The 25,467-nt window shown below is 43.5% G+C and overlaps 1 protein-coding gene and 1 long non-coding RNA gene across 2 annotated transcripts; one reads left to right on the top strand and one right to left on the bottom strand.

The window, feature by feature from the left end:
• Positions 1-523: 523 nt before the first annotated feature.
• LOC306971528 lies at positions 524-2,258 on the bottom strand. Its single transcript, XR_013793458.1, has 3 exons — positions 2,136-2,258; positions 1,636-1,734; positions 524-704 (listed from the first exon to the last, which is right to left on the bottom strand). It is a non-coding gene; the product is annotated as an uncharacterized lncRNA (long non-coding RNA).
• elapor2a (endosome-lysosome associated apoptosis and autophagy regulator family member 2a) lies at positions 2,205-25,401 on the top strand. The gene is made up of 22 exons (XM_079567805.1): positions 2,205-2,433; positions 5,420-5,540; positions 6,672-6,861; positions 7,838-7,985; positions 8,103-8,192; positions 10,054-10,159; positions 10,905-11,057; positions 12,310-12,398; positions 12,491-12,671; positions 14,367-14,495; positions 14,570-14,660; positions 15,777-15,879; positions 16,963-17,100; positions 17,888-18,157; positions 19,335-19,508; positions 19,576-19,756; positions 20,387-20,483; positions 20,618-20,719; positions 21,820-21,946; positions 22,045-22,223; positions 23,490-23,658; positions 24,861-25,401. The coding sequence occupies exons 1-22, from the start codon at positions 2,347-2,349 to the stop codon at positions 24,927-24,929; spliced, it is 2,994 nt and encodes a 997-aa protein (XP_079423931.1). The 5' UTR covers positions 2,205-2,346; the 3' UTR covers positions 24,930-25,401.
• The last annotated feature ends 66 nt before the right edge of the window (positions 25,402-25,467 follow it).

Raw genomic sequence — 25,467 nt, 5'->3', positions numbered from 1 at the left:
AAAAATGACCTCCTGCAATCCACAAAAGTCCAAAAATAAGTAAAACCAGTATTCCGGTTGAAAGTAGCTCCCGGGTCACTCTCTCTCTCTCCTCCGCTGCCAGGCTGAATGACATCCCGCTCGGCCTGCCCCGTGCGCCGGTGTCCCCTTACTGTGGAGGTAGTCCCTGGGTTATTGTGCTTTTGGAAGACGGCGGTGGCGGCAGCATCGTCCGTGGTGTTCCAAGTGTCTCCGGTTACCGCCCGATCTGGGACCAGTGCCCGCTCCAGCTGTCCCCGAGCGAGGTGACGGGCCGGGCTGACCGCGGAGCAGCCGGCCGGGAGGTGGGGAGGGTGGGGATGGCTGGGGGGCAGAGACAGGTGGGTGAATATAAGAGGTCGGGTTACAGGGGGTCATTGTTGGAGCGAGAGAGAGAGGAGAGTGATAGGATGGAATCATTAGAAAGAATGGAGCTTAATAAGATTTGATGCCATTTAAAATGAGTGCAGTGGCTATTTTTTACTTTCATTAACCTACATATTTCATTATGTAGATTTAACAAAAGCAAAAGAGTGAAGAGCACTGGGCAGGTTTAAGGCTTTTCTGTTTAGTTTGTAGCAGAGGTGATCAAATTTTGTCGTCTGGACTGGGTCGATTGAGTGGAGGACGTTTCGCCTCTTTCTTCGGAGGCTTCTTCTCACTCGTAGGTCAAATCTTCAGGGTTTCTAAAGAGACAAAACATAATATTGCCAATAAACATCCAAGAATGTGTTGGAAAAAGAGAAAGTCACTACAGTCTGAAAAGGAACAGACTTAAAAAAACAAAACAGGTTCAGGAGAACTGATGTAAGTGATTGTGAAGTAACAAAGGGGCAGACGACTTGGCAGTTTTGCCGCTTTTGAAACAAATAAAAGGAAATGACATGATAAGGCTGGATAAACAGACAAACTGGGAGCCAAGTTAAACTTTGTCTTCAGATTATGGAGAGTCGGAGCATTAACAACATTAACAACAGCAATAATGTATTTGCATTGTGCTTTTCACAAGTCATCATTCGATCCTGTAGGCCCTTGAGGTATAGACTGAAGCGAGGTCACCAATCTGCGCATCCATTGGCCTCTCCAACCGCCACCAAACACTCACTCATGTGCAAGGTGTTCATTTCTTTAACAAACATGTTTTGTCATATTTTTAAGACTAAAAGTAAATTCAACGTTTTTCATAAGTCTAAAACTATATAACAAAAATTTTCAGATATTTTCACTGACTAAAATATGACAATCATCCAAACGTACAGGGACAGTTTGAAAGAGCGACATATCATTTAAATTCAACACCAAAGGAACAGCTCTGAGCTTTGTTCATGTGGGAGAAACATCCATAACCCAGATTAAAGATTATGTTTTAGACACAAAGTCGACTAAATGTACATACAATTTTAATCGACTAATAGACTAAAATTAAAAATAATTATTTGACTAAATCTTGACTAAAACTTAGTCTTTTTTGTTGTTGTCAAAAGACTAAATACAAATATGTTGTCAGAATTAACAAAGCATGTTAAGAAGGTGGGCGAGGTGTCTTGCCCAAGGACACAACAGCACCTGCCAGGATTCATCATGACTCAAACATCCTTCTGAAATAAATGACCTCACCGTAAAGAGGCTGGTCCAGACCTCTGCCGCCCTCGTGTGGTGTTTGAGGAAACTGCTCCAAAGCCCTCGACGTGAGAATGGAATGAAGCGATGGAAATCCTGTTCATAAAAGCCAAAGAACACACCAGAGGGGCTCACAAATAACAACTCGTGACTCAAATGACATCATCATCCGTCTGTGTGTAGAGCCTATAGCTTTTATACTAACAACAAGGAAAGAAACAGGCAGAAGAGTTCATTTCTGATCAATTAACAACATTTTTTAGCAACGTCACAGCAGCGTCAGACCCGGAGATGTGTGAGCAGCGTCAACTCCGCCGCTGTCGGAAACGCCAGGCGCCACGCAAATGTTTTACAAACGTATTTAAACAATAAAAATACAAGACTGCCACATCAGTGTTTGCTAATACCACCGCAGTCTTTGAAAAACGTCCAAACTGAAATAAATGTCTGTCTAAGCTTTCCAAAACATTATGATAACGCCATTTTTTTGTCCTGACCGGAACCAGATCGATCCGCTTGAAGCAGCTTGACTGCGCCTGCGCTCCTGGAGGATAATCGCAGGTGGCTACTGGGTGACAATCTGCCCCAGGTCGAGCGCAGCGAAGCCCCGCGTGTCTCCTTGTGCCGTTTCGCTCGGCTTTCACGCTCTGACGGGTAAACGCGGTCTCCACATTCGTGCGTAATTTTGCTGGCTGCCGATGCTCCACGATGAGGTCGTGCGCTCTCCTCATCCTCTGCTCCCTCCTCCACCACCACCACTGCCACGGGGCCGTCGGACAGCGCCAGTGCACGGAGGTAAAGATGCTACACTGGATCAACGCGGAATTAGCTGTGATATATTTGATGGCGTTCGTGCGTAAAAATCAGGAAACGGGCCCGTGCGTAATGAGCGTTTCGGAAAGATTTGAGGATTAATGCGGATTGTGTGGTGCTGGAAATTCTGAATAATGCTGTGTTGTTGCTTATCAGTGATCATAAACAAATATTTCGCTTCATTGGGAGGACTACGCCCGCAAGTGTTTGATGATGGGGGAGTGGCAATCAGTGGTTTCATCTAGTCCAAACTGGGTCTCAATCAGGGATTTTAAAAACATGGAACCTGGACTAAATCAGGACAACGGCTGTACAGATGGTAAAGGATGGACAAATAAAAGAGAGTAAGTGAGTAACACAGGACTAAACAAGGGTGCAAATGGGACTAAACCAAGATAAGAATGGACACACAATTCAATTAGGACTAAAACTGATTAGGAGTGAATCAGGACTGACCTGGGGCAAACCATGGGAGAAGCGGGACTAAACAAAGACTAAATATAAATAACTATAACTGGACTAAATAAAGAGCATAGTTTTTGTATGTTTTTCATTGATGAAAGCATGAGAAATACATGAATTAAAAGCACTTATTTAAAGAAACATTGGCGAAATTGTATCACTTTTATTATAGAGAGAGTCCTTTGCAAGAAAATGTGAAGAAATCATTTGTCACTAGCTTCATTTTGCCTCAAATGTAGCCACATGTTTTTTGCAACTCATCACTCAAACAACCGAGACTGGACCAGGACTAAACTGAGACTAAACCAAGATGGAAACAGGACTTGACAAAGACTAAAAACGATGGACCACAAAAACAGGGGCAATAATGAACTGAACCAGAATAAAAACAACACTGACTGACTGGCTGGAGGATAAGTGACTAAACCAGGACTCTGCACTGGCAGTGAATGATCACAAATACCGTGTCAGTCGTCACTAACAAATATGTTGCTTGAAGAAAGCGTTCCTTCTTCCCAACACGGAGGAGCCGGTCCGAGCAATGCCCTGGAGTGTGTTGAACCTCGCGTTATCTGGTTCCTGCCTGGACCAGCGAGTTTCCTTCCTCTGGTCAAGCTCAAACGGACACCTCATCAGCCTCTCACAGTCTGAGATAAAGGCTGGGCACTGGCATCAAGGGCACTTTTCACACGGCTAAGGCTAAATTCACGGACGGCCTGGTCACTAGAGGCACCGCAATGTTGAATTGTGCTATTATGAAAACCCTTCTCACTGCACAGACTTGTTCCCATAGTGCGTGGGATGTTGTCAAGGTTTTTGACAACATAAACAATAAACTAATGCAGATTATAAAATGCATAACACTGAACTCTATGTTTCTCTATGTGCTGTTTTTTCTTAAAAAAAAGTATTTTACTGTGTTGGATTTTATCAGATTGTGTGTTGTGTGTAATTCTGATTTTATTCCCTTTAACTGTCCAGGGACTACAGATGGAAAATAGCCCTTAGGCTAATTCTGGCATATTTACATGTATAATGTATATTAATATGCACTGTCCCTATAATTAACAAATAAGAAAAAAAAATAAGTTTTATTTTTTCCAGTAGATGTTTGGATTAAATGAATATGATTCCTATCCTCAACTCCATATCCTCCACTCTTTATAGCAGCCGGCGGTGTCGAAACTACTGCAAGGGGACAAACAAACTAACTCTCTCATAATGATTTTTTACGTCACATATTTTGTCTGTGCTCCTAGATCAGAAAAGTTGGGACATCCCCCCTATTATACACATGCCAGTGACCAAAATAATACTATGGCTGCAAGTATAATCGCTATCAAAGTGCAGTTAGTGCAGTTAGTGGCCAATGCTAATCTGCTGGTCTGCTCTGTTCTCCTGAGCTGCGCTGTCAATAGTATCTGGAGTGACCGACTACGTCAGTTTTTATTCTGATATTTTACTAACCATGGTATTTTCATACAACATTCTCATGGCTTGTACAAGGGCAGCACGGCTCTGGAAAATAAAATAAAATAAAAATAAAATAAAAATAAAATGCAAAGAAAAATATTTCTTTGCATTTTATTTAAAATATATATTGGCCCTTCTTGCTGAATTGCTCCCATCTCCAGATATAGTGCTTTTTAATAATTCCACATGATTAAAACTAGGGCCCGACCGACAGATTTTAGGGGTTTGATACCGATATAAAGGGGGCTGGCCTGGCCGATACATAGGCCGATTTGATCTTATTAAAGTATGTCGGTTGGACTCTAATTAAAACCTCAAAAACTATAGTTTTATTGAGAGACAAACTGCTCTTAAACGCACCGGGTGAATGTTTCACTGCACTGACCAGTGATCTTTGGCCTCTGCCTCATTTATATGTCAATGGTGAACAAGATATTGTTTCTATTTCTGTGACAGAATGTTCAGTTCAGTTTAGTTTTTCTGACGAAACCATAAGGAATAATTCCTCATTGATGATACTGAACCCTGTTTAGCTCTTGATTTTGAATGGTGTAGTGACCCCTGCTGTGCTTCGCTCACTACCACACGCACACATACACACAGAAACACACAGAAACATCACTATGGAGACGGAATGCCCCACTCTAACACAGCCAGTGGAGATAAACCCGAGCATGAGCTCCTCTGTCACCTGTCTCCAAGGCGTTGGCACACACACTGAGAGACGGCACATTTAACCACTGCACTGACCTGGGCTCTGTCATCTGCTGGTGACACGTTTATTTTCTTTGACATTTGTGATTTATCTGTCGCGCCACATTAGGGACAGGAAGTGAGAGAGTTTAATGCTCCCCTTACTGGTACTCCGTCATTGCCCATTGGTACAGCATCGTTCCACATATACATTTTTAAAGAATAAATATGAGCAAAAATCTCAACATGGCAAAACTAGCTCAAATCTTTTGCAAAGTCTCCGTCAAAAAGGAGTCGAACCGGTCACATGTACTTTAAGGTGAATGTTGCGTGTTTGCAGGCAGACTACTACTACGAGTACACGGAGTGTGACCGCAACGGGGCCCGCTGGAGAGTGGCCATCCCCCGGAGTCCAGACACCTGCTCCGGTCTTCCCAGCCCTGTCCACGGCACCGAGTGCAGTAAGATGTTCACCATCTCATTTAATAACCACATTACAGCTCGAACATCCTGGTAGTAGACTGTCTAATATCATCATAGCTTTTTAGGTTAATATGAGCATTCCTCATAGTTAGCAGTACAGCCTTTGACAAACCATAGCACTGACAGACATCAAAGTGACAGTCCTGTGTTGCCAGCAGAGGCATAAACCAATATGGTAATGACACCTAAAGTGATACTATTGCTATTTCAAACCAAAGATTAGGATTGTAGCCTTTAGTTGTGTTCAACATGCAGGTTCTCCTAACTCTGTGTGCGATTTCAACAGAAACCTGTGCCATTGCCCCATCCTCAAGCAGAATCCTCCGGACTAAGGTCTTTGCTCAGATCTGGAGATATCTCACACAATGCTCTCGGTCATGCAGTGACAGCACCTCAGAAAGCCTTTGTCAGTGTCACATTTATTCTTTCCCTCTTCTGTACACTAAAGAATGAGGAAGTTTTAATATTTTTTTTGCCCCTCAAATGATGAAACTTAATGGACTCGTCTGTAGCTCCTACTCCTATGTAATTATAATCATTAGTAAAAGCAATATATGCAAAAGTGCAAATGAATGGCTAAAAATGAATGTCTTGAAAATAAAGTCTCCTAATAGAAAATCCCACAGTTGCTGAACTTGATCAAGCCTGATTTGGTGAATGTTTTTTTATGTTTGGGTTAAAAACAAAGTATTGTAGTTGGATGCTCTGATTTGTGATTAATGTTTTAATCCTCGTAGCAGATTCTTTTGTAGTTTTCAGAGGTACATAATGATGTTGCGCATAATAATTGTGCTGCCTCATTGTAACGATATGGATTAGACTCCACCGCCGTGAGCAGAATACACTGTCACTTGACACTTGTACGAGGCTTAGCTTGAAGATGGCTGATATGGTTCATGTCAAGAAAGATAAGAAAACGCCCGCGGGGCTCTGGAGAGGGAGAGCGAGTGAACAAAGGGGAGGAATGGCATTAGTGTCGGCTCGTGCGACTTTATTCTCACGTGGCATTTTGTTTGATGCCGAGTTGCCTTCAAACCAAAAGCCTAAAGTGACCTGATTGGCCGTGTGTAGCGTCTCCACTTTGTGACCTTAAGCCTGCGTGTTTGCAGCGTTCTCCTGCCAGGCGGGACAGTTCCTGGAGATGTCTGCCCAGGAGTGTACCCCCTGTGCGGCCGGGAGCTACTCGCTGGGCAGCGGGGTGCGCTTTGACCAGTGGGACGCGCTGCCGGCCGGATTCAGCAGCGTGGCGACGTCTGTGGAGTCCACCGCCCACACGAGTGACCGGCTGAGCTGCAACAGGTGGGTGTGTGGCAGTGGTGATAAACAGAACAAAGTTTATGCTGTTTTTTTGTGCCGTTTTGTCGGCTGGTGCTTGGGATTTTGTCAGGAAGGCACAACAACATCGCCGCCTTCCCATTCAAAAATACTGGTGTTTGGTGTCCATGTGAGAGCCCCGATAAGATCCAAATATGGTCATTTCCTTTGTGGAAGATGCCCGCCGCAAATGTCTGTTTCAGAGCGTGGTGTCCTGCACTGGTCAGCTCCTCTTTCCTCTTCTTCCTGCGCAGCTCCCTCCACTCAACCACAGTCTTTCGCCGTCTTCCGGGAAGAGCTTAGCAGAACATAATAGTACGGATAGAAGATTTATGTGTCTTTGCTGTGAGTCTTGCCCGGATACCTCCTTGTTGGTCCCTTTTTTGTTTCCTGTAGCGCCCCTTGTGATGCCGAACACTGTCCTGCAGCTGTGGGGGGCTCTTGGTGCCTCAAATGTCTTCTTCTGTTTCAGAAGAAGACATTTGTAGGTCTCAAATACCATGCGCTCATAAGCTAGCTGCTCCATTACTTTTTAAAAAGCTATTTCCTAAAATGGTCGGTACAGACTGCAGTAAAAAAAAAAAATCCACTGAACCTCCACAAAAACACAGCAAAGATCACAGAAACTACAAATGCAGTTGTGAAAAAACACTGCAGTACCAAGAGAGAAGGAAGTTGCTGTTTGTTTACGCGTCGCCATGACTCGTATAAATAAAATAAAACCCTGATTTTGAACCTGACTAGCCAATATTTGATTTTATTCATATTTAGACATTTTTTTTTATATACAAAGTGCTTTGTTTGTATGAAAACATAAAATGGCAGAAAACCTGCAGTGCATTTTTTTTTTAAAGTTTCAAACTGTTTCTGTAAATGCGATTTATTTCCCTGTTCACCTGTAGTGTCTCGCCTTAAAAGACTTGATCTGGTGGTATAAGTGTGCCGCTTGTGTGTTGTGCAGTTCATCGTGGCTGCCTCAGGGGAACTACCTGGAGTCCAACAGAGACGAGTGCACCGTGTCTCTGATTTACGCAGTGCACCTGAAGAAGCAGGGCTCGGTCAGCTTCGACTACCAGTACCCCGACAACAACCTGCTCTTCGAGTTCTTCGTGAGTTTATCCATTAGAAATCCCACCGATACTAAAGCTGTGAAACCTTATACTGTATTGTTCTATTTACTACTCAAACCAAAACCTGTAAGGACTGAGCATGTCCGGCTGTTGCAGATCCAGAATGACCAGTGCCAGGAGATGGACCAAGCGGCCGACACCAAATGGCTCAAACTCACCAGTCACGGAGAGTGGGGGTCTCAGAGGGTAAGAGCTGAGCAGGGGCCGACTGGTCACATGCTTTTACTCTCCCCATGTCCGTCTGAAGCGGTCAAGCTCATGCGTTGTGAACTTTGTATGACTACAGTATATTGGAACTGCTTGATGTGTTGCCGACATTTTTTTCTGAGCCTCAGAGAAAAGCTAGTGTCTCCATAATACTATATACGGTCCTCCTTTCTTAGTCCACTTGTTATATTTCCAAGGTAATAGCATTAGAAAAACCAAAACACGCACATCCAGTCTGAATCGTGTGCAGGATCAGAGTAGAACACAAGGAGAAAAAGTGTGTCCGCAACAACTAAATAGCTTCCAAAAAGTTTTTATTGCTTGCACTGTATGCAATGTTTCGGGCATTGGCCCTTCCTCAGACATGAAGGACCAGGACACATACACACAGTACTTACAGGGTGTGATTGGCGAAGTCACCTGAGCCTTCACATGATACAGTCACATGATTTCTGAAGAGGGGAAAAAGAAACCCAAATATACAGAGAAAAGTGCAATATTTACAAATTACTTACAATGTGTACATTTAAAGATATAAGTACAATCTTGTTTAGTATGAAACCTTGAAGTATTTTTTTATTTAGTGGTTATGCCAATCTCAGGGTACCTGTCATGCTGAGTAGCAGATAAGCTGATCTAAGTATGTGTAAATAGTGTTTTAGTGACCAACGTAGTATGACAAGATAAATAAAAAGGGAGTTGACGTAAATAAATAACAACACTGCAGTGATGGTGCAGAGAATAGAGAAACCACAGCACTGGAGTACCGACATTTAAATTATAGAAAGGGTCTGATATCAAAGTCTTCATTTAGATCCCGAGGGCTCAGTGTGTCCAAAGTGTGAATCCAGAAAGCTTCCCTTAACAGAAGAGTGTTGATGTCGCCGCCTCTTCTTGGCAAACTCACTGTCTCTGTCTCTGTATTTCCAAGGTAAAACACGGAGAAAGTCTTTCCTAATTGTAATCCTGTAATTAGTTTAATATGTCTTTACAGATGTAACCAATCCTCTTCAGAAAGGTTAATTCCAACCTCATTTTTCCATCGTTGTTTAATATACATGCTGGGGAGGCTATGCGTAGAAAAAGAGTGAAGCAAACAAAAATGGGGACGATCGCGTACAGCTGTTGTCGCGCCGAGTTCTGACTAGTCGAAATTATCGCAGAGACTCGTGTCTCGTAGTGTGAGGGTCAGCAACTGGACTTGTGTTTGGAATGGTGTAATGTGGACCACAGAAAACCTCAGTCGCAGAAAATCATACTTGAATTCTATGCCTGATTTTGGAGGCACAGGAGAAGCGCGGGTGATGTTACCGTCCCAAAGCAGTGGTCAAAAGCAGAGCGAGAAACACAGTGGTTTGCCCCTCATTCTTAAATACTCGCAGTAGTGGTGGTACAGGCTAAATTGCAGTATGATAATTGTAGTATGAATAATTTGGCTTTGCTACAAGAGGAAATGTTTGGTCTGGAGACTGTAAATCACTGTCTGGAACAAAACCTGCATACCTCGCCCTCACAGACCTTTTGCTGATGCAGAGGGGAGTCTTCCTTTGGGCTACGACACGAGGGAGCCTACAGGGAGGAACGGGCGGCTCCAACCAGGAAGTGTTCACATTCAGAGGCTGGCATCGGCTCAAACGCTGTAGGTTTCCATGAGCCAAAAGGAGGGAGATGCTGTCGTGTCCAATGAAACGGTCAATCAAAATAAAAATGTAAAAAAATGACACACAAACGTCCCAGTTATGTCCTGGGAGCTGGTAGAGTCAATGCGACCAGTTCAGGGTCAACTTACTTCCACAATTTGATGTCATAATTCCAGATATTTGTTTCATTTTTTTTTTAGGTGAATTTGAAATCGGGCACCAACATCTTGTACTGGAGGACCGGCGGCGTGGTCATGGGCAGCAAAGTGGTCAAACCCGTGTTCCTGAAAAACATCCAGATAGAAGGTCAGTCCATTTCCAAGACGATTGTGGGGGTGTTTTACTGGGGAATTTTACAACTAGATGGGGATATCATACAGACGATAAAATGACCAGGCTTGAGGACATTAGAAATCGTCTTGACGGGAGTTGCCTGTTTTTTTTAAAAAACTTTAACCTTTACTTTCCATCACGACGGCCTCTACAACGCTCCAGCATCACTTGTTTTGTAGGTTTTCTGGTCAGCAGTGGAAACCTACCAGAAACTCTAAAAACAACTGACCCTGGAGCATCATGGAGGCCACTGTGATGGAAAAGAAAGGCGCCATGCTGACCACTCATGCAATGAAAGGTCAAATAAGTACAAATAAAACAATGTAAGACAATGTAAGAAATATAAATAGTATTTGGTAATTCCTACAGACAAATCGCCTGAAAAATGTCTTGTAGATGATTTAATGGTGAGAAAACACACTGTGGGTACTTTTACTAGCGGTTTCTTAACTAGTGGGTCGAAAACATTAAATTTAACAAGGAATGTTGCTCTGAAGAGGAGCATATAATGTCAAATCAACCATTTTAATTCAATAAAGATAATTCTGAATGAGACATGATTTGAGAGTCTTGGAGAAACTGTGCTTTTGATGCTAAAACTGGAGATTTTATTGAAGTGAAGTGAATGTTTTATATGGGTCACACCTCTTGAATATTGACTGTGGGAATCACTCTTTTATGTGAGTGTGATCGCCCCCTTCTCTCGTGCTGTCTTTAGGAGTGGCCTACACCTCGGAGTGCTTCCCCTGTAAACCTGGGACCTTCAGCCGGGCCCCTGGGTCCTCGGCGTGTCAAGCCTGCCCTCGGGACACCTTCTCTGGGCATGGGGCCAGCTCCTGCACCCCCTGTGACGGCACCACCCAGTACGCCGGTGAGAACAGCCGTGATGAAGAAGGATGTATAGACCGGAAATATTCCAAGTTTGTCAATAATTCGAGAGAGAAAAACAAAAGAGAAAAGGGTTGAACGGTGTTGCCAGGTCTGTGTCCAATCCTGTCTGCTGGTTTTGGCAGAGCTGTTCATAGCTTAATTCTTAATTAAAAAGCCTTTTTCAAATGACAAATCCTAAAATCCAAGGCTATTAGAGCTGCTTTTTCTGAGAGGGAGTGAAAATGAGAGGGAGAGAAGGGGTGGGTCTGGATCAGTTTCTGGTAGTTCTTTGCAGTATTGAACCTTTTTTTTCAACTGTTCTTCTTGGTGTAGTTTATCACAAAGTACTTTTTACTGGTGCCTGTAATCTTAATTTGAAGTGGCTGAACTCTCACTTGAGTCAAATGTTGGGTTGTTCTTCCCACTCTTAATATGAACTCCAATGCATTTCTTGTATATTATCTTCTGTTCTATATTCAGTCTAATTCTTCTTCTTTTTTTTTATTTTTATAAATGTATATTTTTAAATGTATTTGAAATGTCTGTGCCTTTGGTCAACACTAGAATATGAGTAAGACACTTACGCTCAGGTAGTCACGCATTACTCACATTATTATTTTAACAAAGTTTTTGCTTAAAGAGACTATTCTGAGTTTAAAAATGTTAACATAATGTATTTTCCACCCCCTACATGTTCCAGCCATGTCTTAATGTGTAGAATGAGCTCAGAGCTGTTCACCACAACTGGCTCTAAAATCCTGCACTGTCTCTCAGAGGTGTTAAATATGAGCTTAGTATAGAACCTACAGTTATGCGTAAGACCTGAGGTGGCAGTAGTGAGAATAGAAATGACCAACTTGCATCTAGTCTCTTTAAAGGGATTATAAGGAGTTTAAAAATGTTAAAATTAAGTATTTTCCTCCCCCTACATGTTCCAGCCATGTCCTAATGTGTAGAATGAGCTCAGACCTGTTCACCACAACTGCCTCTAAAATCCTGTACGGTCACTCAAAAATGTGTCACTTCGGCCCGAATTGCCGTCATGCACGAGCTTAATATAGAAGGTGCAGTTACACATATGGCCTGAGGTGGCAGTAGTGAGTATAAAATGGCAAACTTGCTTCCAGCCCCTTTAAGTAGCGTTTTAAGCACACATTTTTAAGCACAAATTTGTAGTTCTACTTGAGTCCAATTATTTTAAAGTAACCTATTTTATACAAGATCTAACTGTATTTCTGTGTGTGTTGTTAAAGTGGAGGGCTCGCCCGAGTGCAAGCACAAAAACCCTTGCTCCGAAAAGGACTACATGCAGATCCACACGGCCTGCGACCACGAAGGCAAGGTACAACATGAGCCGCCATCTTGGTCACCGATGCCACTATCGCACACGTCTCTACGCTTTCCTCTGACGCTCCTCTCTCCATCCCTTCCCAGACCCAGGTGATTTACAAGTGGATGGAGCCCCAGATCTGCCTGGAGAACGTCCCCGGAGCCGTGACACTGCCCCCTAGCGGTGACCGCGAGCAATGCCCGCCCTGTAACCCTGGTTACTATAACAACGACACAGCCACCTGCTCCCCCTGCCCCCCGGGGACGTACTCCGACGGGATGAACCGTACGGAAGCTTATTATCACTCTCTCTCCCGCTGTTTTCTGTTTTCTATGGTTTCTGTTTTCCATAACTAGAAAAACAAATTAGGCTTTTACCTAGTCACAAACGCTAACAAAAATTAACTCAAACCTACACCAAAATTAACTTTAAATTGTTTTATTGTTGGTGAGCATTTTAAGGATCAGTGCAGTTTTTATTATCATTCGAAACTAATATTTCCATGGCTTGTTCTGGTCTCAAAGGAAAGCATCAGGAAAAGCTTTGGTTTACATCGTTAGAGAAAAAGACCGACTTTTATTGGGAGATTGGCCGCTGTTTGGATCAGGCGCACATCATTTTAGCCAATCACTGCTAGTCTGAAAAACGTGGCTAAATAACAAAGCACTAAAAAAATAAGTTTGTAAGTGTTCATCTTTGTTAGTGGCAGCATACCTCGTGTTTTTCCATTGGCATTGTTGTGTTGAGAAAAATGCTTGCTGTAAAATCCGCCCACTGGTTCTATTGGCCCAAATGTCTGGCAGTGGATTTGAGCCCGTGTGTGTCAGCCTGAGCCTTCCAAGATGGATTATTTGTGAGACTGAAAATTCAGATCCAGTGTAGGGCTGGGCGATAAATCACTGCGGAAAACAGACGATGTGGAAAAGGGCTAGATTGTCTTGGGTCTTGTGTCCATCACTCCATGTCCACTTCAAATTTTGCAGCTGATCAGACCTCTCCAAAGCGACTGTTTTAGAGATGACACCAGTGGAGGAACCAGCGACTTTCGGACAATCTCTGCTGCTTCACAAAGGCTGCGTGTTGTGTTTGCGCGATGGAGTTTTCTTCTGCTAAAACATTTTGTTTTTCATCCTGTCTGATCCTAGGGATAGCTCCAAACTAACACCGCCCCCTTTCCCCAATGTGAGTGTCTCCATGTAGATCAGGGGTGTCCAAAGTGCGGTCCGGGGGCCAAATGCGGCCCTCAGACCAATTTTTGGTGGCCCTCTGCCTTCTTGCTGAATCGGGACACATCATCAGAGATAGTCCTTTTTATTTGAAATGTAATAGTTCTACACAATTCTAACCAAACAACTAACCTTTTACTGTGAGACAGAGCTGGCATGAAGGCACTAACCACCGATCTATGGCCCTTCACCCTGTGTACGCTTCAGTATGCGGCCCCCCATGAAAAAAGTTTGGACACCCCTGATGTAGATGGATGTCAATCAGAGCAGCGCTTGAGTCATGAGGAGGATAAAAGTAGAACACTTTTAAAAACTCTGTGGCTTATTATGAAGTTTTACTTTTTAAGAGCAAACAAGGCATATTTAAAACAGAAATAGCTATTTTAAATGATTGCATGATGAATCTAAATATAAATGGGCTGGACTCTGAGCAGTTTTCTTCATGTGAGCAGAAAATTGTCCATACAGAGTAAAAAAAAATGTAGATTTTATTTTTTGGCCCAGCCCTAATCCAGCAGCAGGGTAAGGTTATCCCAAAGCTTCACTGCCTTAGGTGATCGTACCGCTCAGGTGTCTAAAACTGGACTAGAACAAAGCAAACGTTCACCAGGACAAAAACATGTCTCCGTTCTCAACCAGAGAAGAACTAGGCCCGTCAAGGTTAGGACGAAACCAGATCTCAACCAGGTCTAAAACAGGCTACAGCACAAGACTCTGGCTGAAGCCTGTCTAATTGACTTTTGACCCTCCCCAGCGTGCAAGCAGTGTCCGGCCGGCACCGAGCCCACCCCCGGCTATGAGTTCAAATGGTGGAACGTTCTCCCTCCGAACATGAAGTCGTCCTGCTTCAACGTGGGCAACTCCAAGTGCGACACCATGAACGGTGAGTGCGCTCGTCCGGATAGTAAGTGCTGCACTTGTGTGAGCTCCGGACTGACGGAGGAACGTGTCTCTCAGGCTGGGAAGCTGCCAGGGGCTACGTCCAGAGCGGAGCTGGAAGTTCCGACAACGACTACCTCATCCTCAACATCCACATTCCTGGATTCAAGTGAGTGCAGCCTCAGCTCATTTTTACTCGTGTTTTTTAGACGTCTGTTGATATGCATACGGCTGCGTTGTGCAAGAGCCAAGCAGCAGGTCGTCAAAAAATATCAATAGAGTTTTCCCCGCGCTCTTTAAAGCTGGGGCTAGACCGTGACCATCAGTATATTCGGGAGCTGGACAGTGTTTAACTCACAGTGGGGGAAATAGTTTGTAGTTTGTCCTGCGGCAGCTTGTGCGACATTAATGTAGAGAAGAGAAGGTGCTCATTGTAGTCAGCGCTTTTCGCAGCACACCTCAGCCTCAACCTCTTGGCGAATGGCAAAAGCAAGATTCCAACTTCGCCTTGAGCAAAGAAAGCTGTTGTTGCGCCAGGCGGAAGATCGGGGCCTTTATCACAAGTAGTTTTCAAATTGTTTTGGATCTGTAACAGAAGTGGTTTGACATGCTTAAAGGGGCTAGATGCAAGTTAGCCATTTTATATTCACTACTGCCACCTCAGGTCATACGTGTAACTGCATCTTTTATATTAACCTCGTGCATGACGGCACTTCGGACCCGAATGAACACCTTTTTAAGTGACAGTGCAGGATTTTAGAGGCAGTTGTGGTGAACAGGTCTGGGCTCATTCTACACATTAGGACATTGTTGAAACATGTAGAGGGAGAAAAAACTTAATTTTAATTGCTTGCTCCGTGACCAGACTAACTTCAGTGCGTGGAATGGACAGGGAATGGTAGGGCAGAGGCAAAAAGAATACTATTTTTTTTTTCAAAATCTGTTTCCAAATCGTTATTACCCTTTATGTAAGAGTTAAGTTTGGTGTTTTAGCACTGTTGCAATTCTAGACTTCAACTTCAACAAGGCACAATTCACTTCTCTGTCTCTAGCTTTGTTTGTTTAGCCGCAATGTGCTGCTTTTTAGCAAGAACAGAGGCTTCAGGGACACTGGGTTTTTGCTGTTTTTAGCTCATAGACTGCAGACAGAGATGTCCTGCAAAAGTTTCTGTGGGCGTCATGGAGACTTGGTTATTCCTCTGTTTTGTCTTTTGTCTTTTTTCAATCAATCTTCCATTTACTCCCATTTGAATGCCCCTGCTGTGCTCCTCCTCCTCCTCCTCAGACTTCCCACGTCCATGTCGGGGCAGTCGGCCACAGAGTACGGACGCATCACCTTTGAGTTTGAGACGCTGTGCACCGCGGACTGTGAACTCTACTTCATGATGGTGAGGGATATTTCTGTTTGAAAATGTTTTGAATTCATCTGGGTGGCACTGGCCAGGACTTGTCACACATGATTTGAAGTAAAGTGGTTTTGTCTTGAGCTCTGACCACTAAAAGGAGGAAGTGCGCGCTCTACTGGCCTAAAATATAACTGCATTTTATCATATCATTAAACATTAGCATAGTATTAGGACATATGTTATTTAAAGTTATACTACAATAAAGATCAAGGCTAAGGAGTATAAAATCAACTAAACTAGTTGAAATGCGATCATCACGATCATCAGCCACAAAGAAATGTCCTGTTGGTAAAAATGCCCATTTTTAATGTTTTCTGTCATCTTCTAGGACGATCTATCTAAAAGCCTGAATAAGCGTCAAAAGAGCCACTTCCACCCGTTTCAAACCAAATGTAAATCAGAAAGAGCCACAAAAATGAATTTATCTGCAGACAATAAGTACTTTTTTTCTTGAGCTCATTAGATTGTATGATTATTAATAAAATATTAAAATTTAGTTTAATTTAGCATAAAATTATTGATTGATTTTAGTAGGAAATATTGAAAAAAAAATCTAATGATTTGTCACTTCTTGCACTTAGTTTAGTTTTATATATAATTTTTGGTAGCTCTTAATGTAAATACACTGTTTTGTTGTCCTTTTTTCCATCAGAGCAGCTTTAAATAGCCGCATGTGGACCACAGGACCATGATGGGGATTTACATTATGGCTTAAAGAATAAAAAAGAAAAAAAAAATGTTATAAACTATTACTCATGAACTTAAAAGTTGGTTTTAATGGGCATTATTTAACATCAAGATAAACCTTAATGATTTAACTTTGGAGAAATTTCCTGGTCACAGCAGCTCCTAAAAACACAGTAAGGCACAGAAAGAAGAACATGCGCTATCAAACAACAAAGGAAAATGTGCATCAGAGACCTACATTTTAAAATGGAAATAAAAATAGACTAAAGACTAAAATAAAGTGTAAAGTGTAAAAAAAAGATGACAATGAAAAATGTTTGGTATAGTGGTGACTGGAATCACTGCCCAGCCCTTCTCTGTTTCTCGGTTTCTCCTCAGGACGTGAACAAGAAGAGCACGACGGTGGTGGAGTCGTGGGCTAAAAGCCAGAGCAAGCGTTCCTACTCTCACGTGATGACCAAGAACGCCTCCGTGTCCTACACCTGGGCCTTCCAGAGGACCAACCAGCCCTCGGAGGTGAGCCCGCTCTGTCCACACTGCTGCTGAGGTGGAGCCGCTGGGAGAGCCCGCTATCGCAGAGCAAACATTCGCCAGGGCTTAGGTCATGTGTGTTCACTGAACACAAACAGGGGGAGTGCTGTTTGCTTTGCTGTGGTTTCATTTGGAGGCAAATAGGGCCGGACACTGTGTGGAAAAAAGTGCAATATTGGATATAACTGTCTTGGATATTGCAAACAAATATACAAAGATCTTTTGTATGTTTATTTTTTTTTTTTTACCAAATTGTGTCAAAGCAAGACTTGAATAACAGTAAAGCAGGAACAAAGCAAGCTGTATGGCAGAATGTGCTTTGACAATATATAACTCTTAATGTTGTGTAGTATTGCTTTAAATGGGACATTTAAATACCAAATGCAAAAGCTATTAAAAATTTTTTTCTAGAAATGAGTATTTAGTATGTTGTAAGCTTAAACATTTTGGGGGAAACACTGCATCTAATTATTAAAAAAATGTATCAGCATCGTGAGCTTTCAGGCTAGTTTTCTTGCATATCTGTGAAAAATGACCCTGCAAGTTGTGACATTTGCCAGTAAACTTTAGTGGCTTCCCCCTTTATTTTAAATGGCCTTTAAATACGCTGTTTTCAATAAAAAAAATTTTTTTTTTTGTCGTAGCGTAAGCAGTAAAAATTGACGGTGCAACAACTTCATTTACAAACACTAGTTACAGAAGATAACTTGGTAGTGGTCGTTTTCTGTAATTTAGTTTCTAACTCCCTCGTTCCCCTCTCCGCCTCTCGCAGACACGGCGCTATGTGAACGACGTGGCGAGGATCTACACCGTCACCGTGAGCAACGCTGTGGACGGGGTGTCGTCTCGGTGTCGAGCCTGCGCCGTGAGCAGCCGGCCCTCCAGCTCCAGCTCCCCCTGTGTGCCCTGTCCACCCGGACACTACATCAACCCAGAGACCAGCCAGTGCACCCAGTGTCCCCCCAACACCTACCTGACCCCCCACAGCACCCCGGGGCCCGACGCGTGCCAGGCCTGCGGGCCTGCCAGCAAAAGCGACAAGGTGGGACGACAGCAGACTAGCACCCATCAAGTATTAGAGATATTTCAGGATTTCTGACATAGGGCCTCATTTCCTAGTTATCCAGAGTGTTTCTGGAGATCTGTTTTTTTTTATTCATGCAGTCCTTATATTTGAAGTCTAGTTTGAACTAGTTTGAAGGCTAGTGCATGTCTATGGTAACTAGTCGCCTGCATTGAAAACCTCTTCAAAATCATGGGGTCGTCCTCCAAACGTTGCCATATCTGATTTGTAGAAAGCTCCTTTGTGAATTCCACTTCCGCTTACAACCAGGAAGCTGAAGCTGTTCAAATACAAGTTCTTTTAAATGCAAATTAAAAAAAAATTATTCATTCAACACAGACATTATATCGGTAGTCTAGTTTGCCTCAGGCAGGCCCGGATCTACGGGGGTGCAAGAGGGTGCATTGCAACCTCGTTTTGAAATGTTTGCACTCTTAGTTTTAATGGCATTACAATGTATTTTAATGCTATAATACTGTTTAATGCAGGCTACTAGTTACCATAGACATGCGCTAGCCTAGTACTAGCCGAGCTGGCCAAACACAAGAAATAGTTAAAAGTGCATGATGCAACTTTTTTCCATCACCGAGGCTTCTAGGATCAATTGTTTTTTGGGGGTTACTGGCAGGTTTTCACTGCTGATGGATCGGTGTCCATGGTTACATAATACATTCCACTTAGAAAACCTACCAGAAACCCTAAAAATCCTGAGAGGCCACTGTGATGGAAAGTAAAAGTGCCAAGTTAACCACCCATAAAGCTGCTGGGGTCTATACAATGGGGTCTACAAATCCAAACTTTTTTTCCCCTAAAAAGTTGCATAATGTATCTTTAAGGAACCGACAACAATGAGTTAAAGGTTTTTGCACAAAAATAATGACTTGGCAAGACAGTTGCAACCTTTTTTAAACTATTTTAGGCTCAATGTTTTATTCATTTGACACACATTTCAAAGGTTAAGATGAATCCTGCTGGAAATATGTCATTTTATCTGAAATGTGTACTTCTAAGCACATTAGGACTAAGACAACATGTGTTTTCTGGCTAGCTTCTTAAAAAGAGAGAGAGCCACTACTACAAAATCCCCATTGCTGCCAGCCGAGGTCGCAGGAAATATCTAAGCCTTTTCCATCTATGCTTTGTTTGCTGCTCCCAGGACCACAGCCTGTGCTTCAGTGACTGCCGGTTCACCCACAGCGAGGGGAACCTGACGCGCACGTACGACCTCGGCGCGCTGCGGCCTGTGGGGGCGCTCATGAACGGGCCCAGCTTCACCTCCAAAGGCACCAAGTACTACCACCTCTACAACATCAGCCTGTGCGGAGGACAGGTGAGGCGATATCATCGAAGCCGCTTTTTGACGTTGTTCCTGATAACCGTCCCGTTTCCCTCCTCAGATGGCAGAATGCAAAGACAACGTGACCGACCTGTCGCTGTACGAGTCCCAGAACGGGAAACAGGAGGGAAGCACCTCCGTCAAAGCCTTCATCTGTCAGTCGACCATCATCCCGGCCAGTGGGCGGGGCCTCCACACCTCCCTCTCATCCCAGTCCATCACGCTGGCCGACACCTTCATGGGTCTGTGCACCACTTTGTCGACAAACCTCACAACATTAGGAGTTTTATCAGAAAGGACACATTTCATTGCACACAGGAGAGACTTAAAGATGGCAGCTTTTTGAATGAATCACTTACATGAGCTACTACTTAATAATTTTAAAACATTAAACAAAACACTTTACTCTCACCGCTACTGCCTTCATCCAATGAGTAGTTTATCCTCCTTCCATTTCACAAGTACATTTACCATAATACTGTACAGCGTTTGAGGATCTGTACTTTATTCGAGGATCTGTACTTTATTTGAATAGTATTTTTGTGAGAACTTAAAAGAAGAAGAACTTTATTCATTCAACATTTCAATAATGACACCAAAGGAAATAGCCTGTGTTTTGTCCCCATAGATATACAAGAGATAGCCGGTTATCCATTCAGCCCCAGTCATAGTAATTATCCCATGTGGCCTGTAAAATTTCCATGGCTGCTCTATCTCCTCCTACGAAGCGGACCCGCTACGAGCCTCCATAGTGTTCCAGAGCATGTCAGTCATGGATTTAGGCTTAACCTTTTTATTTCTGCTGTACAAAAAAAAGCTGGACTTTGTTGTTTCTGATCACAAAGTGAATGAGGTTTTCTCTGTGTTGGCAGGAGCCACTGTAGAGAACACTCTGGGTGACATCACGGCACAACCTGAACTGTTTCCGGAGGCGTCAAAGAAGATCCCTGACGTCAACTTCTACTACAGGTAATCGAGCATTTCTGTATTGACAGAAAACACAGGACATTGTGGTGGAAACGCGCACCATCACTTTATTGTCTTTGGGTTAGATCTAACACTTATCTAAAAGTTCTGATGATCAACTTTTCCTGTCGGTGCAGGTCTTTGGAGGCCACCTCCTCATGCGCCGCGGGCCGGAGGGTGGTAGTTCGACTTCGCTGTGACCCCGACAAGAGCGCCACAGGAGAGATCTCAGTGCCCAGGTGAATACTACTACTACTACAGGCACTATATGGTCTGAGACTGTCGGTACTGAACTAGTCCTGCTGTGGACAGGGCAACGCTAGACAGACTAACATGGTGGGTCTGCGGGAAAGTTTGGATATTTTGGGTGCAAAGTTTAGATGGAGGAGGCTGTTTCAGAGCGAACGGATTAAAAGGACAAAGGAAACTACTGTTTTCTGTCCGAGCTAAATCCCACAGAAGTGACGCTGATGTCGTTCACCGTTTGCCTGACATCCAGAATGATTATCCCTCTGTATATTTTGTACACAGGGATATCCGTGTACAGGCAGGGAGCTGGCTGTTACCCCTCCTGCCAAAACGGATCCGTACAATCAGAATCGTTTATTTGAGGTCACGTGATGTTCATGAGCAGCGTCACTCTTGGGATGCGGAAATCCCCTCGATAACAATCTATGAGGAGAGCCGAGGGTTTTTTTTTTCTTCTATTCAGCGTTGGGGGAAAAAAAACACATCGACAATAAGTGAGTTTTATGATTAATTTTTTTTTTTTTTTTTCATATTAACGCAAAACCGCTAATATCGCCACTGACTGCCCTTCGCTGATTGGTTTATTATGCTTCCTGTTTGCTTGTGTATGTTACGCTGTAGAAATCAAGTTGATGTGGACTCTTTGTGGATTTTTCCAGGCTAGTTCATTGTAGCGTTTGCCATGCGGTAAAAAAAAGACTTTCACGCTAAAGCGACGCTCATAAACAAACTTGATAGTTGGCGCTCGCATCACGAATGAATAAGCCAAAAAAAAAATCAGTGAAAAATAGTTAATTACTGACATTGCTGATCCCGTGCTAATGCACATAAAAATGACCTGACGTCTTGGAGTAATTTCAGTTTTACCGACTTCCCCAGGTCATTCTAATCTCGTGCAAATAGGGTTTAAGTAGATTTCCAACCACATTTGTCTGTTTTGTCTGGGTTCAGCTGGGGAAAGTTTTCTTTAGCATCCACACACTGAAGCGTTGGATTCGGTGATGGACTGAGACCTGAGTGTCATATACACAGTAGCTGTGGTCAGAAAGGTTAATGACCTTCTTTGTGTCCGGTGGCTCTGTGTCTCCAGTCAGTGCCCGGCTGGGACGTGTGACGGCTGCACCTTCCACTTCCTATGGCAGAGCTCGGCAGCCTGCCCTGTGTGCTCCCCACAGGACTACCACCGGATCGAGGGCGCCTGCAAAGGAGGCCAGCAGGTACACCCCGTAAAAAACACACCCAGGACTCCTCCCGAGCTGAGGGCCACGGTTTTGATCTCATCGTGACTCAACCGACATAATGTGATCTCTCCCAGGACGTGCTGTACGTGTGGACGGAGCCGCGGGTGTGCGTGGGGGGGGTGGCTCTCCCTCAGAAGAAGTCCGTCCCCTGTGAGAGCCTGGACTCGTGGATCGAGCTGGGGGCCGTTCTCGGGGCCCTCAGCGCAGTGCTCCTGGTCTCGCTCACCTGTTACTTTTGGAAAAAGAACAAGAGGTGAGCTTTTAACGGTTTGCTCTATAGTCGGCTGTTTGAAGTGCCAACTCTTAGTGGTTGTGCCGCCTGCATCTCGGCACGAGGTGTAATGTGCACGACAGAAATCACAGCCTTCCGGAACATACATAGACAATTATAAAAAATATTCAAGTTTTAACATTAAAGGGGCATTATGCAACTTTTTATGTGGAAAAGAAGTTGATATTTGTAGGTATTTGACCTTGTACACTGCAAAAAGTAAATGTCAAGCATTGTCTTAAATGACTTGAATTGAGGAAATGTATCTTGTTTTGAGCGTTTTCGCTAATTTAGACATTTTTCCTGATCGGACCAAGTTTACTTTGCTTGTTTGAGGACATTTCAGACTGGTTCTAAGGTAGACCGTTTTTCTTACCCCATTGGCAAAGAAAATGACCTGAAATAAGAACGAAATGTATTGAAACGAGTCAGAAACATCTCAGATCAAGTGAAATAATCTAGGAAAAATGCCCAAGAACAATTTACCTAGTAAAAACAACTAAAATGTTGATTATTATGTTCAAATTCAGATATTTATACTAATCTAGCTAATTACTTTTGCAGTGTAGTGACCCAGTTGTTGTAATGGTATTCATTCCATACCATACCACACCAACTTTATTTTTATAACTATAATTTATAACTACAACTTTACTTTTAAGAACTGTACAGTTGGCCAAAGTGCCGCACACAGAAACATATACAAATAGTTACAGTAAAAAATATGAGGAAAAAAGTACAACAGCAGCAACATCAATTTGCGTTAAATGCCAGAGAAAAAAGGTGCGTTTTTAGGAGAGATTTAAAAACAGGAAGGGACTGGGCCTGTCTAATCTCTAATGGCAGCTGGTTCCACAGCCGCGGGCCAGCAACAGAGAAGGCCCGATCTCCCCGAGGTTTGCGCGTGGTTTTTGGGACAACCAGCTGCAGCTGATCCGCTGACCTGAGAGCAGGAGAGGGGGCGTAAGGCTGAATCAGGTCAGACAGATAGGAGGGGGCGAGGCCATTCAGACTTTTAAAAGTAAAGAGAAGAATTTTGAAATCAACTCTAAATCTGACTGGGAGCCAATGGAGCGAAGCTAAAACCGCTGAGATATGGTCATGTTTCCGTGTCAGTGTTAAAAGCAGAGCTGCAGTTGAGAGAGAGCGCCCCCTGGCTCACACCAGCATAAAGGCCGTTACAGTAATCCAACCTGGTCGTCACAAAGGCATGTATTACAGTCTCAAAATGCTGCCATTCGTCCCCAGGCTGGAGTACAAGTATTCCCGCCTGGTGATGTCGGCCAATAAGGAGTGTGAGCTGCCCGGAGCGGACAGCTGCGCCGTGATGGAGGGCGAGACGGAGGCGGAGCCAGAGGACGAGGTGCTCTACTCCAAACCCTCGCTCATCCGGAAACTCAAGGCGCTGGCATCCAAGGTACTGCCCCGTAACATCATTCTTTAGGACAGCATGTCAGAAAACTACACCCCAACATACTGTACACTGAAAAAGTGAATGCACCCCTCAGTGAGAATGTCTAAATTAGGCTTAATGTGTAATATTTTTGTATTGTCACTTAATGCATTATTAAAGTGTGAATGAAACGCAGGGTTTCCACGGAGCATTCAAAAATCAAGTTTAAGGTGCTTTATTTGTCATTCACCTCTTAAAGGAACAGGCCACCATTTCTACATACTAGTTGATACGTACCTGTCTGGTCTTTGTGGAAGAGCGTGGTCGCTTCCAACTTCACCCCCATTTGGAGCTATAGGAATACACTGGGAGAGGTCAAATGCTAACAACATCTGAGGGCACGCACAAAGACTTGTCTAAGCTCAGGCAAGAACATATCTCAGTATGTAAAAATGGTGGCCAGTTCCTTTAACCCCCGCCCATGGAGTTTACAGCATAAGGCCAGTGTAACGCCTAATTTGAAAGCTAAGACCTACCAAACTGATTTCAGATTTTTCTTGTTGACGCTTTTTGTCACTTTTTTTTGTGCCTTTTTGTTGCTTTCTTTGCGCTTTTGTCACATTTTTGGCGCTTTCTTGTCACGCATGTCGCTTCTTTCGCTCTTTTATTGTGTTTTTATTGCACTTTTTGGTCACGTTTTTATTATGCTTTTTTTGTTGCATTTTCATCCTTTGTTTCCGTCCCGATTTTTGTTGCTACTTTGACACTTTTTTTCAAGAAGCTTTTAGTTTTGGGTAATGCCAAACTGGAGAGAAGGTGAAGTTAGGAGGTTAAATGAACAACCAAAATCAAGGCTTTCAATGTCATTAGAAAGCAATTTGATTCAAACTGGTATTACATTTAAATTCCTCAGAGAATAAGATTAGATTAGATTTTATTTGCACATACAGCATATTGAAATGCAAGTTTACAAATCACAAAATTACCACAAACGGGCGGAAAAAGGCTCGAACAAGCAAGGCAATGATTTCAATGACACAGCAAGCATTTAAATATATCTACTGTATATAATATACATCACATTGTTTTCAGCTGTCTTTTGAAAGAGTCTATTGTGTTTATCACATAGCGAGAAGTTCTGATCTTTTCTCATTATGTACCCACGTTTCCCAAACTCCTTCCTCCCCCCAAACCCCGCCCCCTCCATGTGGTCTTCCTCTGTGCAGGGAAACGGCGACAGCTACGAGAACGTGCAGCTCAACTCCTCGCACCCCAAAGCGCTGGTGTGGAGTTAAAGAAGCATCATGGAGACTTTATTCCACTCCAAAAAAACTCCCAAAAAACAGAGCTCTGCCTCCCCCCCCCCCCCCCCGGTGTTGCGTGGCGACCAATCAGAAGCCCCGCATTTCCTCCAAGCTTTTCAGAGCCCCTTTACAAAACGGTGGCCTTAAGACTCGGAACGACGGCCCGTGACGGGACACGGGCGCTCGAGGATGCCCCCCCCCACCGATCCCACACAGAGCGAGAGGTGGGACGGTCTGGCATCGGCTCAGGGTACGACATGGACCTTATGTGTGTTTCTGTTTGTGTTTATTTAAGCGGGCTGTTTTGTTGGTTAAAGGGTGTGGTTTGACAATGTTTTTTGCAGTTTCAGTCTTGTTTAGGAGCTGGCCGTTTTTGAGCTTTATTAGAAATCACTTTAAAATTCCTAAAGGATGTCGAGTAATGAGGTTGTGGTGTTGGCTGCCGTGCGTCTTTGTCAAATTAAAGACATATTTATTTAAGAAAGCCCTGGAAGCTGTGTTTTGTTACATCAAAAATCCTCCAGTAATA

Source organism: Gobius niger (assembly GCF_951799975.1).
Source record: "Gobius niger genome assembly, chromosome: 12".
In the NCBI taxonomy this organism is placed as follows: domain Eukaryota; kingdom Metazoa; phylum Chordata; class Actinopteri; order Gobiiformes; family Gobiidae; genus Gobius; species Gobius niger.
The sequence above is the reverse complement of the archived record's forward strand: the minus strand, read 5'-3'. Positions and strand labels throughout refer to the sequence as shown.

Excerpts from the sequence above, each read along its gene's own strand:
- elapor2a (XM_079567805.1), top strand. The coding sequence starts at position 2,347 with ATGAGGTCGTGCGCTCTCCTCATCCTCTGCTCCCTCCTCCACCACCAC. Across the intron at positions 12,399-12,490 it reads CCTGCGACCACGAAGGCAAG|ACCCAGGTGATTTACAAGTG; the intron begins GTACAACATGAG and ends ATCCCTTCCCAG. Across the intron at positions 14,496-14,569 it reads CAAGTGCGACACCATGAACG|GCTGGGAAGCTGCCAGGGGC; the intron begins GTGAGTGCGCTC and ends CGTGTCTCTCAG.